The sequence below is a fragment of the Dryas octopetala genome, chromosome 4 (genome assembly GCF_963921425.1).
Source record: "Dryas octopetala chromosome 4, drDryOcto1.1, whole genome shotgun sequence".
Lineage (NCBI taxonomy): Eukaryota > Viridiplantae > Streptophyta > Magnoliopsida > Rosales > Rosaceae > Dryas > Dryas octopetala.
Window position 1 is genome coordinate 2,633,067 of NC_141369.1, and position 17,709 is coordinate 2,650,775.

At 33.6% G+C, this 17,709-nt stretch overlaps 2 protein-coding genes across 4 annotated transcripts; both read right to left on the minus strand.

The window, feature by feature from the left end:
• Positions 1-3,016: 3,016 nt before the first annotated feature.
• LOC147286165 (uncharacterized) lies at positions 3,017-6,898 on the minus strand. Of its 2 annotated transcripts, XM_086239341.1 has the most exons (4): positions 6,622-6,898; positions 4,815-5,964; positions 4,084-4,226; positions 3,017-3,307 (listed from the first exon to the last, which is right to left on the minus strand). In XM_086239341.1, the coding sequence occupies exons 2-4, from the start codon at positions 5,958-5,960 to the stop codon at positions 3,184-3,186; spliced, it is 1,413 nt and encodes a 470-aa protein (XP_086095467.1). In that variant the 5' UTR covers positions 5,961-5,964; positions 6,622-6,898; the 3' UTR covers positions 3,017-3,183. The 2 variants fall into 2 exon arrangements, with proteins under 2 accessions (XP_086095467.1, XP_086095468.1); XM_086239342.1 differs by lacking the exon at positions 4,084-4,226.
• Positions 6,899-6,967: 69 nt separating this feature from the next.
• On the minus strand, positions 6,968-16,606 carry LOC147286166 (threonine--tRNA ligase, mitochondrial 1-like). 2 transcript variants are annotated; one of them, XM_086239340.1, is made up of 21 exons: positions 16,288-16,606; positions 15,956-16,205; positions 15,782-15,880; positions 15,370-15,459; positions 15,165-15,239; positions 14,911-15,039; positions 14,730-14,819; positions 13,893-13,981; positions 13,707-13,803; positions 13,416-13,502; positions 12,871-12,955; positions 12,510-12,604; positions 12,282-12,314; positions 12,101-12,187; positions 11,496-11,588; positions 11,014-11,106; positions 10,701-10,925; positions 9,885-9,956; positions 9,075-9,146; positions 8,649-8,755; positions 6,968-8,188 (listed from the first exon to the last, which is right to left on the minus strand). In XM_086239340.1, exons 1-20 carry the CDS (start codon positions 16,410-16,412, stop codon positions 8,660-8,662), a joined length of 2,082 nt encoding a protein of 693 aa, XP_086095466.1. In that variant the 5' UTR covers positions 16,413-16,606; the 3' UTR covers positions 6,968-8,188; positions 8,649-8,659. The 2 variants fall into 2 exon arrangements, with proteins under 2 accessions (XP_086095466.1, XP_086095465.1); XM_086239339.1 differs by lacking the exon at positions 6,968-8,188 and having other exon boundaries at positions 8,605-8,755.
• Between the last annotated feature and the right edge of the window lie 1,103 nt (positions 16,607-17,709).

Below are 17,709 nucleotides of genomic sequence, written 5' to 3' on the forward strand. Positions count from 1 at the left end.
TGAACATGAAGATGTGGACGGTGGAGACCAGACAAGCGGCAATGATGTTTTTCGAGACATTGTTGGCTCATTGGAAGATCATTATCTGAGAGAAAGGGAAGAAAATTATAGGCAAATTAAAGTTCCACATGGAGTCGAATATCAAAGAATATCGACTCAAGAAATGTTGGCAGAAGAAATGACTGAGAATGAGGAGCTTACACGAGAAAGGAATGATCTAAAACATCAATTCAACATGCTGAAAGAGGAAGCTGACAAACTTCGTGAACAGTTACAGGAACAAAAGAGAGAAAATGAAGAACTAAAGCACATGTTGCAAATTGAAAAACAACAAAATTCTAAAGTTGAATTTCAGATGCACATGTTGCATGCTACAAATGCATCTCTAAATGAACATGTAAATGGATTGAATGAACAAGTGAAGGGAATGAGTAATGACCTTTTGGCAATAGCGACTGAGAACTGCAGCCAAGAGCTTCAAATCAAGAACCTAGAAGACATCCAAAGTGAAATAATCCATATCAAGAACGAACTCATCAAAGAGGTAGAGTTCTTGAAGGAAAAGAATACTCCTGAAACTCCCTGCCAGGCATTAAAGATATCAAATAAGCATTTCATCCAAAACCTGTCAGCAATATTACGGATGAAACAAAGAAAGAGGAAGAAGTTTGAGTACCCTGAATTCGATTATGACTGTGGAAAGAAAAAGACACGGACCACCATCAAAACTGCCGAATTTGCAATGCCAATTTCACAAGTGGGTCCTGATGAAGTGAAAACAGATGATGTTGAGAAACTCGACAACACTCAAACCACTGAAACTGTTGAAACCACTGCAACTGTTGATTCAACGGTAGTAGATCAAAAGAGGAGAAAAATCCCATGGGGCAGATGTGCAGTGTACAAGATGATGGAACCTGAATTGAAAGCACAAATCATATATTACTGGAAAGAAGCTGAATTTGAGTAAGTCAAATAAACTCCATCTTTTTACATATGAAGTTTCACTGCAATACTAGACTGAAACTGAATTTCAACACTGAAACTGAATATGAATAGTGAATTTTACACTGTGAATCTTCACACTGCAATTGAATTTATACTGTAACTGAAATTGTTTTCTTTATCAAACAGTGAATTCTTTTGGTGTGGTAAACCTGGATGGACAGTATCACGCGAGGATGTGGATCAGTTGATCAAAGAGCATGATGTGGCAAATACTGTAAGATAAAAGCATGAAAGTAACACATGCTCAATTTCATTCTTATATACTTCTTATACCTTAAAATACTAATTTCTAACATTGAAATTCATCACAAAACATAGGTTGTCGACTCATATAATCACATATTGCAAGAAGAGCTACAAGAAAGCGGTACATTCATTTTCAGTACTTATGCCTGGGTAAGAACTGAAACTGTATTATTTATTTCTACTATTAATTGTAAATGTGTATATGTATGTTTTATCAAATTCAAATCTATTTTTCTTGAGAACATCAGAGATTTTTGGAAGAGAAAAACGACAATGGCATCGTTGGATTCCTTTTGAAAGAATTGTTGCAACGCTTGCCAAAATATGACAAATTTCTGTTTCCTATACTATCTACAAAAAAGAGCCACTTCACACTACTTATGCTTGACTTGAATAATAGAAAGTGGACACATTTCAATTCCCTCAAATCAAGTAATATGAACGGAAGTGATGTATGCTTTGAAAATGCAAAGTATTTGGTAAGAAACAAACAAAATGTATATTAACATTAAATTACACTAACATATGATTCATTCAGTTACACTAACATATGTTGTCTTAAACATGCAGAAAAATTACGTGGATCAATTCCTCACAGAATCCAAAAAGAATGCTGCACAAGATTTAGCTAAAGGGATAAGGAGGCAGAATCTAGTGAAACAAATAGGTCCAATTTCCCTAAACCAGGCAAATCAACAGAAACTAGATGACTTATATCAAGTGCAACTGAATGAGGATGAGAAAGTAACATTGACTTGGCTGTTGAAACACAACATTGAAATGCCAATTGAAGATGACAACAACTGTCCCCAGCAAAAATCGGGAACGTAAGTATTATTACATATTTTAAAAAGTGCAAATATATATTTTAGAATAAAGGAATGACTGTAACTGTAACTTGTCTATTACAGAAATGATTGTGGATTCCTAGTCATGTACTACACAGAGCAAATTCAAAGGGGAGTTCCATTTAAGAACCCTTTCACAAAGACAGATGTGCAGAAATTCAAAATACAAGTCCTGAAGAAGTTCATGGATCATCCACTTAGCTGGTTGAACATATTGGGCAAAAAAGTTAAGAGACCAGAAGCCAACAAGTTTGATCATATCATGACGAAATTCAAACATTGATAAAATGTCGAGACTTTTATATTTATAACTTGTATATAAGTAGTTGGTTTATTTCTGTAATTTTTGGCTAAATTCAAACATTGATCTAATTTCTTTAATTTATAACTTGTATATAAGTAGTTCTTTTATTTCTGTAATTTTTGTACTGTCTAAACAATTGCACTTAAAAAAAAAAAAAAAAAAAAAAACTTCTTGGTCATTAAGTTCTAGTGTAACTGTTAAACAATAACTAAAATTGGATACTAAAAGTAACTGAAACTGTATTTAAATGTTATCAACTTTGCATGTAGGACCAAAAAAACTCGCAATAACACCAACGCACTTGTCAACTTTTACAAAACAGTTTCTCTTGAAAAACAATTTCACTTGCAAAACAATTTCACTTACAAAACAATTTCACTTACAAAACAGTTTCAGTTGCCATTTTCAAAGAAGGAGGCGTACGTCTTTTCAGTTTCAAGAGAATGAACAGTCTCATTGTTAATAAGCTATCAACTGGAATATAATAATTGTATCATAAGTCAGATAATAACATTCAACTGCAATCATAAACCAAAATCTCTAATAATACAAAATATTCAACTAAAACTATATCAAAACAGTTTCAACTTTGAAAATAATACTAAAAACATGAAAACTAAACAGATTCCATTTGAAAATTCCAAAATCCAAGATTACAGGACTACATAATAAAAATTTCGAGAATCATCAATCTAATTCAATGTAATAATTCCAAGAAATCCTTAAATTAAATTTCATAAACTGAAACTAAACTACAAAAACAAAGAAATCAATTCTTCAAAGGAGCAGTACATGTTTTCTTATTGTTGCCATCAACTTTACCACATCTACCACATTTAATAGATCTTGAACTGGCTCCAATAGACTTATATCTCGTTGATCTTGGTCTTCCAAGAGGCCTCTTTGTAAAAGGAGGAATAACAAAATCAGAAGCATCATAAGCAGATATCTCAATATCAGGAATAGGAAGAATTGCAGCTGCATAGGAATTTCTATAGTAACCAGATTTAAATTCGTCTTTAATGTAATCATAGACATTTTTACCCTCTCTTTGAATTGCTACAAGAGCATGAGCACAAGGGAACCCTTCAATTTTCCATCTACGACAAGTACAAAAGTTGGAGTTCAAATCAACTAAAATAGAATGTGGACCGAACACCTCATAAACAGAATCATATGATCGGGCAATCTTCCAATGCCTACCCACTTCCATATACTTCCTCAACATCTCATCCATTTTAGGACAAAGAACATTATGCCAACTACTAGCCTCAGTCCTTCTTTTGTCCATAGTTTTCATTATTTGAACTCTAATACCATCAACCATTTCAAATATAGGCAATGAACGAAACTTAAGGATCCAAAAATTAAAAGACTCAGATAAGCCATTTGCCATAACCCCATACCGATTACCTTTAAAAAAAGCACACGCCCAATGTTCAAACGGAATGCTCTCTAAGAATTTCTTAGCATTGTCATGCCTTTCTTTTTCCAAATCAGCCAAATGTTTGTAAAAAATCTCAACCGTCAGCGCATATGCACATTTCATGAATAAATTCAAAACACGTTCTCTCAAATATTTACCAACTACTTTCACAGGAAACTTATTTTTCAAATTTCCTACCAAATGAAAATAACAATATGCATGAGGTGAGGAAGGAAAAATACGGTTAACACCTTCTAACAAGCCAGGATACGATCTGAAATGAATGTAACTGTACGACCTTGGGGTGCGAAAACTTGATACAAATTTTCAAAAAACCAAGTCCAATTGTCTTCAGACTCAGAATCCACAATAGCATAAGCAAGAGGAAATATACCTACAGAAAAATAAATAAAACAAACAAAGAAAAAGCCGAAGTGTAACTAATAAAGCAAAAGAATAAAATATGATAATTTACGAACTGTAATTGAATTTGACTAAGATAAATTACTGGACAGAAGATAAATTTTACTAAGTCAAACAAACTCAATCTTTCTATTTTTTAACTTTCACTGCCATATTAGACTGAAACTGAATTTCCACAAAATTAGTACACTGAAATTGAATTTCCACATCATTGGTACACTGAAACTGAATTACCAAAAAATTCCTACACTGAACTGAATTAATCTCTTTAGAGCCATATATAATTAAGTCAATTAAAAGTTTCAATATTACAAATACCTGGTTTGTCGGCATTTATGTTAGGGTTTAGCTACGGGATTTTGGGCGGAACCCCAAAATCCCATAGCTAAACCCTAACATAATGCCTCCACCAAGCCCATTCTATACCCTAGGAGAAGATTGGATCAAAAATAGGGATTTACCCATAAAAATCGAGGAAGGAAGCAACGGCAAAAAAAAAAAGAGTTGAAAGGTAAATGAACGAAATCAATAAACTGCAACTAAAAAAAAAAAGACATACCTTTATCACCATCCTTTCCATTGCAGCAAGCAAATGACCCAAATACTTCCCTTTCAAAAAAGTTCCATTAACATGAACCATGGGAAGACACCATTTATATCCTTGAATACATGCAGAATATGAAATGAAAAATCTCAAAAACCGACCACTTGACTCATCCAACTGTAAAACACAATGTGTGCCTAGATTTGAAATCTTCACAGCTTCAACGTACCAAGCTAACTTTTGAAAAGAGGCCTCCTCATCACCATGAACAAGAAGCTTTGCCATCTCTTTACCTTTCCATGCATTTTGATAACTGATATCCAAACCATAGTTCAGTTTCAGTTCCTGCACAATGTCAATAGGTCTCAAAGATGGCTTCAAACGAAGCTCATCTTTCACAATTGATGATACAATTCGTGAACTCATCATCTTACCTTTAGTCTCACGAACAACTCCACGGCATGTATGCTGATTATTCATAGTACGAATATAGCAAAATCCATTTGCTCTACATAACACTGCATACACACGCCATTTACAACCATGTGAATTCTTCTCAAAACATTCAGCTATAATCCGATCTCTGTCATTTTTCGCAAATACAAATTTGAATCTCATCTGAACAGCATATTTCACCAATTTCAAACGAAATTCAGCTACACCGCCCTCAAATTTATGTCCAACATGATCAATATAACCTTCCCACTCTTTCGATATATAACTTTTAGTTTCAGCAGTTCCAAAATCACCTAAATACTGATTCGGATCAATCAAACTCTCAAAGTCTTCAGAAGATGAACAACTTGCACCTTTCTTTCTTGTATAAGAGACTTCACTAGCACTTGTATCTTTAGATGATGTACTAGGAGCACTACATGCAATATACTCAACAAAAACACCATCGTGATTCACAAGTATATCAACATATGAAAGTTTAAACAACGGCAAAGAAGCTAACATCAAGTGAACATCCATATCACATTCCAATTTGCAACTTTCAAGATCCGGTAAAGAGTAAGATAACCTAAATTGCCCTGCCTTCAAATGATTGAATCTCTTTATTACTTCACTACAAATCCATTCATATGTAACACCGGAAAACAATGACAAAAGAACTGATTTACTGTCACAAGTAACTCTTGAAATCACACCAACATCCATTAAGCTACATGATAAGAAAACATAAAACAAAAAAGTAAGTAAACACTAACCAACAAAATAAAATCAATTGAAACTGTTAAAACAGAACAACATAATCAGTATTGCAATTCAATTTCTTAATAAGTTTAGGCAATATCAGTTTCAATTAGTGACTTAAAATAAAACAAACAAAGAAAAAACACAAGTGTAACTGAAACTGAATTTCCACAGAATTGCTACACTGAAACTGAATTTCAATATAATTGCTACAGTGAAACTGAATTTCCACAGAATTGCTACACTGAAACTGAATTTCAACAGAATTGGTACACTGAAACTGAATTTCAACAAAATTCCTACGGTGAAACTGAATTGCAACAAAGTTGGTACACTGAAACTGAATTTCAACATAATTCCTACAGTAAAACTGAATTTCAACAGAATTGGTACACTGAAACTGAATTATTCTCTTTAAGGTTTTGAAACAGAATTGGTACTCCCAGAAATTGTTACTAAATCACTCAAATAAATTGTAACTAAATCACACACAGAAATTGTAAATCAATTGAAATTTATCCTAAATTCAACATAATCAACACACAAATTTATCCTAAATTCAACATAATCAACAAAAAAATTTAAAATTACTTAGTCAATTGAAACTCAATTTTCAAGAACTCACAGTAATCAAATTTGGTCTACTAAGCTCCGATGAAAACCTCCCGATCACAATCCGAACAATCCGATAACAAGCTCGCGCAGGTTCAATTACTCCAAAATCCGATGAAGACCTCCCCCGAGAACAGAAAACACCCCGAAGAATCCGATCCCAAGCTCACGAATATTCAATTCCTCACGAAGAGAATCGCATATGAAGATGAAGAACTCACGATGAAGATTCAAGCTCACGATGATGAAGATTCAAGCTCACGATGAACATCGCAAGCGCAAAAACAGGGCTAACTAAAAAAACGATACGGTAATTAAACCTGTTGATGTAGGAAAACAAAACAGGGGTAAACCTGAAATATTAAAAAAATATGGGTCAAACTATTAGTTGACTAGAGGGTTTTGGGAGAGATTAAATGTCCAATAGGGGGTTGGGAAATAGTTTTATTAAGGGTGGAGGTTTATAAATAACCAAGTTCAAACTTGGGGGTTTTAAATAGTTAACATTTTATTTTATAATAAATATAGTCAATAACTTAAATGTTTTCACAGTCTAATAATTTTACTTGTATACTAACTCTATTTTCTAGAATAAATAAGTTCAATGATTTTTCAAGTACAACTTCACGCAATTCCTGTATATATATGCATATCTAAATGTCATATTGAGGTTAGTCCAAGGGCTCATATGACTCATATCAACCCTACAAGTCTACAGCCATTTGGATAGGGATATGGAAGATGATGAAGCAGCGGTTATGACTTATAAGCCAGACTGGGGAAGTCGTACATGGATATCAGGATATGTGACCAAAAAGTCTGAGTCTACTTTTGGCTGGGACGAATTACAAGCTTATCTATTTTCCTCAATAAAATAGTTTTGCCAACTAGTGAATTGTTAATCACCTACTAATCCAAGGGTTTAGGGACATATTTAGTGTGATTTCACATACCAACCTTTGTGATCCATCTAGTTAGACTTCATATATCATATCTGGCCGAAAAACCAAAAAAATACTTCATATATCATATATGGTTTTTATGTTTTTTTATAAAAAGATGCTTTATTTAATGATGATTAATATCTCAAAATAATACATGAGATAGCTAAGATATGCTATCCTCTACCCAAACGTACAAATTTTGGTGACATAAGAGCATGTTTATCAAGAAGATGTACTGCCCATTGCAATCACTAAGAGTCATGAGTACAAATGTACAATATAGTGTACCATCATACATGGTTTAATGATCGTGAAATATGACATAAAATTTACTCAAAGATATATGGATAGTAGTTGCAAAAAAAGATATATGGATAGTAATTTTCTCTTACCAAAAACAATACAGAAATATCAGATTGTGCAATTATGATTGATGAAATCCACTGCTAGATCTCACTTATATTAAAATAATAGTACCAAAAGGTAGTAAGTATTGTCAATATATAGCATATTTTACAAGAGATCTTACACAAAGATATATCCATAGTAGTTTTCTCTTGCCAGGAAAATATATATGCATCTCCGGCTGCCATTGATGACACGATTGATTAAGTGGAATCATGTATAAGTGTGATTCTGATTTACATTTTGCAAAATGATTAGACAACTTTTAATCATGCATATGCAGTTGGCAACTTAAGGATAATTTAACTAACAGAGACCGTAGATTCAAGACTAGTTGAAAATATGTTTCAAATTAAGGATAATTTTTTGAAAATATTCTAACATTCCAGACTAGTTGTACGGTTTGGAACTTTGGGTGGAGTAGTGCTTTTGGGATTAAAATGGGATCAGGTAATCCAATGTTAAACACCATAGTGCGTTAGACGAAAACGAACCATATCAATGAACTTGATGCGCATGAAAGATACAAAAAAGCCGTTCGTCCAATTTCAATATTAAACACGGTGGCGTGTCAAGTTCAGAGCATCAAAGAGATAGGGTCTCGAGTTTAAATTGAAATTTAAACGAAAACAAATACTCAATTGATATAATTAAGATACTGCCATTTTTTGTTACTAAAAAGGTATCTCACCAAAAGGAAACCTAATAAAAAGCTTCAAGGTTGCCTTTGAAGAGTTGGAGTAGACTCTTCATGCACATTGGGGTCGCATCAACTTTGTCCCTCATTCTTAAGCTAACCTACAACAACAAAGATAAAAAAAACTTCTCAATGGAACTGCGGAATTTCATAATAACTAACAAGAAAGGACCAGGTTCATAGACAGTGCTAGTGACTTATGATGTCTGATGGTTTCAAAGTAAAAAGTAATGCTTTCAATTTTTTCAGTAACCATGCTACAATGCCATGTACAAAAAAACTTTGCAATAAACGAGAACATAACAGATGGAAGGACAGCGTAATTCAAAAGAAACAACAGAATTTCATGTTTGTGGTCAGACACTGATAAAAGGGTGAAACGCAGCATAGATATATTAGAAAATTAGAAATGAATATAACCTGTTCGGATTTAACTTCTTTCTCACCAACAACTAAAATATAGTTGTATTGTGCTAGTTGAGCATCCCGAACCTGAAATGACAAGATCAGTAAACAAACAACAATCTAAGGGACAGAAGGCTGGGCTGAACGAATCAAACAAATTGACAACGGTGAAGCAATATTCATAAAGAATTAATTGGGGTGCCCTCACTATATTAATGCTTGAGAGACTGAATCTCTAAAACTCATCAGTATGGTGCGCACTAAATATTACTAACTAAATATTACTACATAGAATTGAACTATAATGAAACTAGCCAACACAGGCTTCTATCAACAAATTATTAAAAACTACACGGGTATCACAACATTGATATTAGTACTTTTCATCAACTGTTTATCTTTGCGTTCCAAAATTGCAAATTATGCCGCATATGCAAGTTTACTGATAAGAATTGCATTACATCTTAATTACATGTCTGAAATTTTCCAGCCCAGGCATAACCATTAATGTATTGATTTATGCAACACCACAGACTGCAGCATGTAAAATATAAACATTGGACAGTAGGCATATTTGACGTCATCAAACCACAGCTTAGATGATATCAGAATTTCTAACATGAAAAAAACAATTATATGTTTTATTATTTGGGTTTGAATGAGGAATTCCGTATTTTTAACCACAATATTTCTTAACAAAATCATACTTCAAAAGCACCATCACCAGAAAATAAAATGCACAATGTCCTTACAGCTGTTAAAGTTTATTATCATACAAGAGTCCTGCAATCAAATCCTGCCTTCACCAAAGTTATGAATGCGTACCTTTTTCTGAATTGTTTTGCCACTTGTGTCAACATCGACATAATAACCAGCTTCATGGATCTGATCTCGCACCTACAAAAATACAACAGTTTTTATCCATGACTTCAGATTATAGATATTGTATCCATTAGAAAATATAACTCAGACAATTTGTACAACTCATAACCACAGGAATTAAAATAGATTAGCTACTTGATCATTTTCCAAAATTATCAACAGAAGCTGAACCAAACAATACCAAAAAAATTCCCAACCTAACCAAAGACAGGTTGGGTTGGATCAGTTTCCTTCACCGGTAACCAACAGAATTTTGTATTTCAGATTTATCAAAGCACAGTTTTTGTTTTCAATTATTAACCAAGTAATGAGTAGAGACCGAAACCTAATATAAACCTTGAAAACTACATTTTACTTCAATAAATATAAAGAAAATAGATATGACAGATATGATCAAGTCGGGCACTAGAGGCCAACACTCTACCCATAATTCCATGATCTAAATCTCCACTCTCCACAGACAGTATTTGGTCAGACAGTTTGGATGTTTGCTCAACCTAACTCGACATCCAAAAATGTCAAAAATAGAAAAACAATGTAAGACACTCTAACTTGGTCATGAATTAGCTCACCAAGAGAGAGTACTCAAAAAATATAGTGCTCGGCTCAAAATCTGAACAAGCTGACATAAGAAACTGCATGGCTCATAGCCTCAGATGATAGACAAGCTATACTCAAGCAAACACTAATTGGAAGCAAGAATTGCTCTCAAGCTACCTGTAGAGTCGGTCCAAAAAAGAAGGGAGGAAAAGACGCTACCTGTAGAGCATAAGGCTCGGATATGTACGAGACAGAACACACAATTGCCTGTCGTGGACTAAGCCAGAAGGGCCATTTCCCTTTGTAGTGTTCCAAAAGTACAGCAAGCATACGCTCTACAGAACCTAAAACAGCTCTGTGAATCATAACAGGCCTCTCCCTCTTGCCATCTTCACCCTCAGCTGAGTAATACAGCTCAAATTGAGTGGGAAGTTGAAAATCAAGCTGCAACCACAGCATTTTACCAAATGATAACAGCAACAAAATGAAACATCAAGAGATCGTAAAACATAAAAAAGTGATCATCATATACCTGTATCGTTGCCAACTGATGTTCTCTTTTCAATGCATCATATACACCAATGTCTATTTTTGGGCCATAAAATGCACCATCCCCTTCTTTCACCTGTGTAACATGACTAACAATGTAAGCATCCATACAAAATCAAGAAATTCAGGGGCAAATACTATTGTGCTAGCTTTAAAAACAAAAAACAAAGTACAGATAACAGACCAAAACAACATTCCACCAATTACAAAATTTTACTCTCTCCGAGGTGAATGAGTAGAGTAGAAAATGGCTTAGTTAAAAACGGGACTGACAGAGCTTCAACAAGTTTTTAAAACCAATTTGGAATGACCACAAAAGAAATAAGCAAGGATCTACTTCGGCTCAAGAACAATGAAAATTGGATATATTTTATTATACATGACTTTTATGAACATGCTGCATTAGGTACCCAAAAAAGAGTGAGCAAGATGCTTAAGAGTATTAAGAGCATCAAGTAAAAGTACCTCCCAGGGCTTGCCAGTCTCAACTAATGCTTCTTTGAGAGCAGCCTCAGCTTTCCCCCATGTTGCCAAGTCTCCCATGTGGTTTTCTGGCATCTACAACATAAATACCAGTACTAATATTATACAATGCAATAGATATGAATTACCCATACTTCCTAGACGTAAACAGGTACTCAGAAACAAAACTCATAGCATAACAAATATATGTATGCCACACCCAATGAGTTGCAACCGAAAATCAGCAACTATCAATACAATGTGATGATCAACTAAAATTAAAATCCAAATAGAGACAGCATGGAGATCTTTCAATATGAGAAAAAAGGCACAAACATCATGGTAACAAAAAAGAAGCTAAATTTACAAGACGGATGAGATATTTCCTTGAGCGTAAATGTTGTCTATTTAAATGTGAAATAAAAAATATATATCTAATTCAAACTTTCAGATTGGGCCTATAACTTGTGAGGAAGAACATCTACACTTTTCTAAAAAAAAATACCATGGTGGCTAGTTGCTCCTAGGAAAAATAAACTCCATTCAATTTTCTACAAACAAAAAATATAGTAGTTCAATGCTTCAAGCATAGGGATCAAGAACCTTACTGTTGATAGCTTCAGATTATAAGTAAAGCCAAATATATTATAGGCATACTCGATAAACTCTAAGACACCCCTCACTTCATCTTTTACCTGAAAAAGAAATATAGATATATAGAACTATAAACATAACAAAACCTCAACAAAAAAAATATGTTATGAGGTATGTAAATAAAGTTATACTCACTTGGGACTCCCTGCAAAAGATATGAGCATCATCCTGTACCATATTTTGGACTAAAATAGTCAGAAGAGTCATGCACTTTACGAATTAAAAGGAATAAGTCGCTACAAACATAATTTTTTGACAAATAAAGTGTATTCATTAGAGAGAAAAGAGTTTCAATAATGCTGGGAACTGGTATTAATTAATAATATAATTATTCAAATGACCAAAAATCATCTCAAAGTATACCTGCTGGAATCTCCTGACACGAGTTAATCCAGTAAGTGCACCACTGGCCTCGTTCCGATGTAACACACCAAAATCAGCAATTCGTAGTGGAAGTTCTTCACAAAAAGACCACACACAAGTAAGTAACAATATCAAGTCCTAACAGCAAAGGATGGTTTATCCCAGTTTCAATAATGTCAAGAAAAGATTTACCAAATATTTTTCCTGAAAGCTAAATAAATAATAATAGCGATGCTAGAGATACAAAAAGTTCCTTTACAATTCCTAAACTAGCAAGGAAGCCTGTGCATCAAACCATGATAAATGAAAATCCGATCAAGCAATTCAAGTGAATAAAAGGTTTCAAAAAAAAAAAAAAAACCTCTATAAGATCGAACCCTATGCTGAAACATTAAACAATGCCCTGGGCAATTCATTGGCTTCAATCCAAACTCCTGTTTATCAATCTGCAATGGAAACATGACATCATCATATAAAAGGGTACAAAATCCAAGAAGTTAAACTTAGTCCTGACTCCTGGTCATTTACATAGCATAACTATATGATGATGATCTAACCATCTGCATTGAATTTCATACATAATTTTCATATTGGTTTATTGTTCAAGCAACAGTGCCTTCTCCTTCGTTACATTACCCACACAAAGATCCCAATAAAGTAGTATAGGAGGCCCCAGTTCAGCTGTTAAGATATCAATATGCATATAGCCAATATTTGGTTTCATTTGTACACACAAAAAACTAATACATAAAATTTACATTTTCAAAGATGTGTATTGACCTTATTTTTACATTACCTTTCAAATTGTCTTACCATAACTTAATCCCTCACAGTCAGATTACATTTCGGCATAAAGTTACTTGAACATAAATTTCCGCAATGGTATCAAGTTACATAAAAACTCACCTCCACCGAAAACATATTATCTCTGTACTTATCAGCATGACGAGATGTTTCCCAAAGTTGCATACTGTACAAGTTTGGTGATATAACCTACCAAAGGAAGGAAAACTATGTGCATATTATTTAAGATTAACAGGTTAATGTAAAAACTGAATATTTTCAGCATGACCAGATGTTTCCCAAAGTTGCATATTGTACAAGTTTGGTGATATAACCTACCAAAGGAAGAAATACTATGTGCATATTATATAAGATTTAAAAGGTTGATGTAAAAACTGAATATTGACTGCCAACCTCTTCATATCCTCTCTCTCTATACTGATTTTGTATGAACTCCATTAATTTCTTATAAATCCGGGTCCCTCTAGGTAGGAAAAACCAACTTCCTGGGCTGAAATTGACAAGTAGAAATAATCAAATGGAAATCATTGACACTCTTGTTCACTTAAAACAATGAAGAAATATGAACTCATTACATACCTAAGTGGGTGACAAAAGTAGAGCTCTTGTTTTGTACCCAAGACTCTATGATCATATTTTTTTGCTTCTTCCAGCTGTTGCATATATGCCTGCAGAAAAAGGGAGATGTTGGTAAGAAAATGAAATAATTCAAGAACTACTACAGCTGAAACATTACAAATTAATACTTAAAAAATAGTTTCCTGTAACATTCATTGTAGCTTAAAATTGCACTGTGATTTACATTTAAACTTATGAAAAAGACGGTATGAAAATTTCATTTCCTCGATATCATTGCTTCGAATAAAACTACACCAAGGTGTATTGCTTGCACTTCATTCAGCTTTATTGATTTTCAGTTTACATAGCTCAGAAACACACCCGATGCACTACTGACTCTGAATATAGGTTTCCAATTTCTATAATATCATGAGAGAAACTGCCCCATGTTGTATTATGATATTTATATTCCCGTGTGAGGTGCTAGAGCCATCAAACAAGCTTAACAAATGGCATCAACATATTTCGAGTTCAACTACACTATGGTGTTTGGTTAACTAAAATGAAACATCTTTTTTCCTTCACATGTGAAACCTTTTTCATTTCATTGAAGTGCTTTCTCTATTCTGTATCCAGATCTATAGTGAAATTCAATTTTATGAGTTAGCACTGAAATTGAATATGCATAGATTTCAATTTGGTATCGATTTGAAAAATTAGTGTAACAATTAATGCCTACAAGTAACTTTAGATTTCAAAAAACACTCAAAAACTTAGCTGAAGCAGCTTTTAAAAGAAAGCAAAGCAGATAATTAAAACCGAAATCAAAGATATGTCCAGTCAAAAACATGATGTCACCTGCAACCACTTTTTATCCGGGTAGGATATTCCATAAACTCTTTGTAAACTTTCGCGATGCTTGTTACCTCTCCAATATGCTGAAGAAGCCTGAGAGTGCAAATTCATAAGTTGCAGAACATGCAAACAAGATGTAGGAGAATCTTACAAACTACAACTATAACATGCATGGTACACATACCTTCAAGCATGCAAATGCTTTGACAAAGGAAGTATTTGGTATATGGGGTCCACGACACAAGTCAACCAAGGGGCCACATCTATATACAGTTATGGTTTCCTCTACTGGAAGACCATTGATTATTTCAACCTGATTAAAATAGTCCAAAACAAAAACAAATCTGAAATTGATTTTGGAAGTATGGAATGCATATACAAAAAGTAGTTAACAATCATTTATTTATAAAAAAAACAAAACTAAGCACTTTCACTTACCTTAAATTTATTTTCCGAGAAAATCTCTAGTGCTTGTTCCCTTGATACTTCAATGCGCTCAAAAGGCTGTTTCCCCTGGAAAAAAAAAAAAAAAAAACAGCTAACCAGTAAAGGATTCTCAACAAAAAAGAGCAAAACTTTGAAAGATCTTATGCTTTTGTAATCGGTGTTTCCTCCATACAGCTTACAAGAGAATAAACAGTACCTTAACAACCTTCTCTACCACTGATACAATTTTCTTTAAGTGCTCATCATTTAAGCCCAAATCTCCGTAAAATGCATCATAATAGAAACCCTGAAATTGAGTTTAATCATTTCATAAACCAAATGAGAAATCACGAAAACACATAGCAAAGAACAAAATCTATACAAAATCTTTTCAAAATTGGGATCACAAACTTCGAATTATCCTGGACACGAGGGAAACCACATATTGATTAAACTCCAAATTATACAACATATTTGAAGAACCAGATTTCCCAAAAGACAACCAGACGAACAAAAATCATATAACAAATGAAAACAGATATTATAACATAAATTGACTGGTAAAATTATTCAAAGACTCCAAAAATTAGAATGTTAACATAGCCAAGGATAAACGTCAACAATGAAACCTGTTTGCTAGTGGTACACATATCGACCCTAGGGGCAGAGATATCGCCTCTGGCACATGGACCGATGCAGAGCTTGCATCCATACTCCGCCTCAAGTGCCTGCAGCGTACGGTATTAAGACTTTATGAATCCAATCCAATTCCTTAAACCAAAATCTGAATAACTCTGAGGTACCTGTCCAAGAATGTGTGCGCTGGAATGCCAAAAAGTTTGGGATACTTGCTCCTCGTTTTCAAATGTGTCAACGGTGAAGACCTTAAGATAGGCATCGCCCTCCAAAGGTCTATTCACGTCCCATAGCACCCCATTAACTTCAGAAATCAAAGCATTGGAAGCCAGACTCTTTGAAATCTGGCTTGCAATGTCAAGCGGCGAAGTTATCCACTTCTTGCCCTCCTTCACCTTACCGTCCGGCAATGTAATCCTAAAAAATAAAAAAAACAATAGTTTCAAAACCCCGAAAATATATACATAAAATATATACAAGTTTTAGGTTTTAGGGTTACTTGATGGGATCGGAGGGGAGGGACTTGCGATGAGCATGTTGTTGAGCCTGGATGGACTCAAAGAGTTGGATGCGCTTGGGAATCATGGTCTGGAGGTAGGGCTCATCTTTGTAGCAGGCGTCCATGGCATATTCTGGTTTCTGGTGCTTGGAGGATTAGAGAAACTCCAGAAAGAAAGAAACAGGCAATAACGTGTCGCCGGCGACGAATACGACGAGAATACAGTTGAAAAAGAGGGGGGGATAAACAGGGGAGAGAAAGAGGGAGGCGAGATCTGAGATGGAAGAGCGAGAGAGAAGGAAAGAGGAGAGGCGGCAAAGATATGATAAAGCAATATGATATGATTAATAGTAGGGTTAGATATATCACATTTTTATATCATAATGTCATAGGGTTTAGGGTTTAGGGTTTAGGGTTTATGATAAAAATGTGTTACATATACTATATTTTTATACCATAATTTCATACCACCTTATGTGGCAACTTACATGACATTCATACATTGGATACTAAAAAATAAAAATAAAAACCCAAAAAGAAAAAGAAAAACGTTGTCCAATAAAGTAATGACACGTCAGGTGGTATAAAAATGTGGTAAGTATAGCATTATTCTAATGTTATACCACCTTATGTGGCAATTTACATGACATTCATACATTGGATACTAAAAAATAAAATAAAAAACTCAAAAAAAAAAATTGTCCAATAAAATAATGACACGTGAGATGGTATAAAAATATGGTATAAAAATGTGGTAAGTATAGCCGACACACACAAAATGTGGTGTAAATATGGGTGCCTCTGGGGCCAAAAAAAGCCGACTTACAACTTACAACACCTATTTATTAATATAAAAAGTTGTTTTGAAACTGTTATTCTATAACATTTTATAGGATTAATTATTTTATAATTTTGTTTTAATGCTACTACAACATCAATATGCAATGGTATTTAATCCATGAATTAATTAGCTAGAGATACACCCATTTATGAGGCCCAATTTGATATTAATCCATCCTTTTGATATACACTCATTTTTGAATTTGCCACATAGGATTATTCATTTTTTGTAGAAGATTCATTTTGTGATTTCCTCTTTTACCCTTTGAAGTGAAAAAAGGTAAATTTTTTGTTTGTCAATTAATGCTTATTTCAAGGTATTGTCATGATTTTTTTTTTTTTTTTTGTAATTAATTGTCATTAATTTATGAAGTTGAATATTAAGATTTTCCATTTCTGGTTTCGTTTTCAAATTTCAAAATTTTATGTGTTTTCCAAATTAGTGTGTATTAATGGCTTACTTAAAAGTTTTGTCATTTATTTTTTTGGTAATTAATTCACATTTATGTTTGACTTTGTAAATTAAGTATATCCTTTTAATTAATTTAGTTTTCAAATTTCAAAATAGGTCTGATCTTGTCC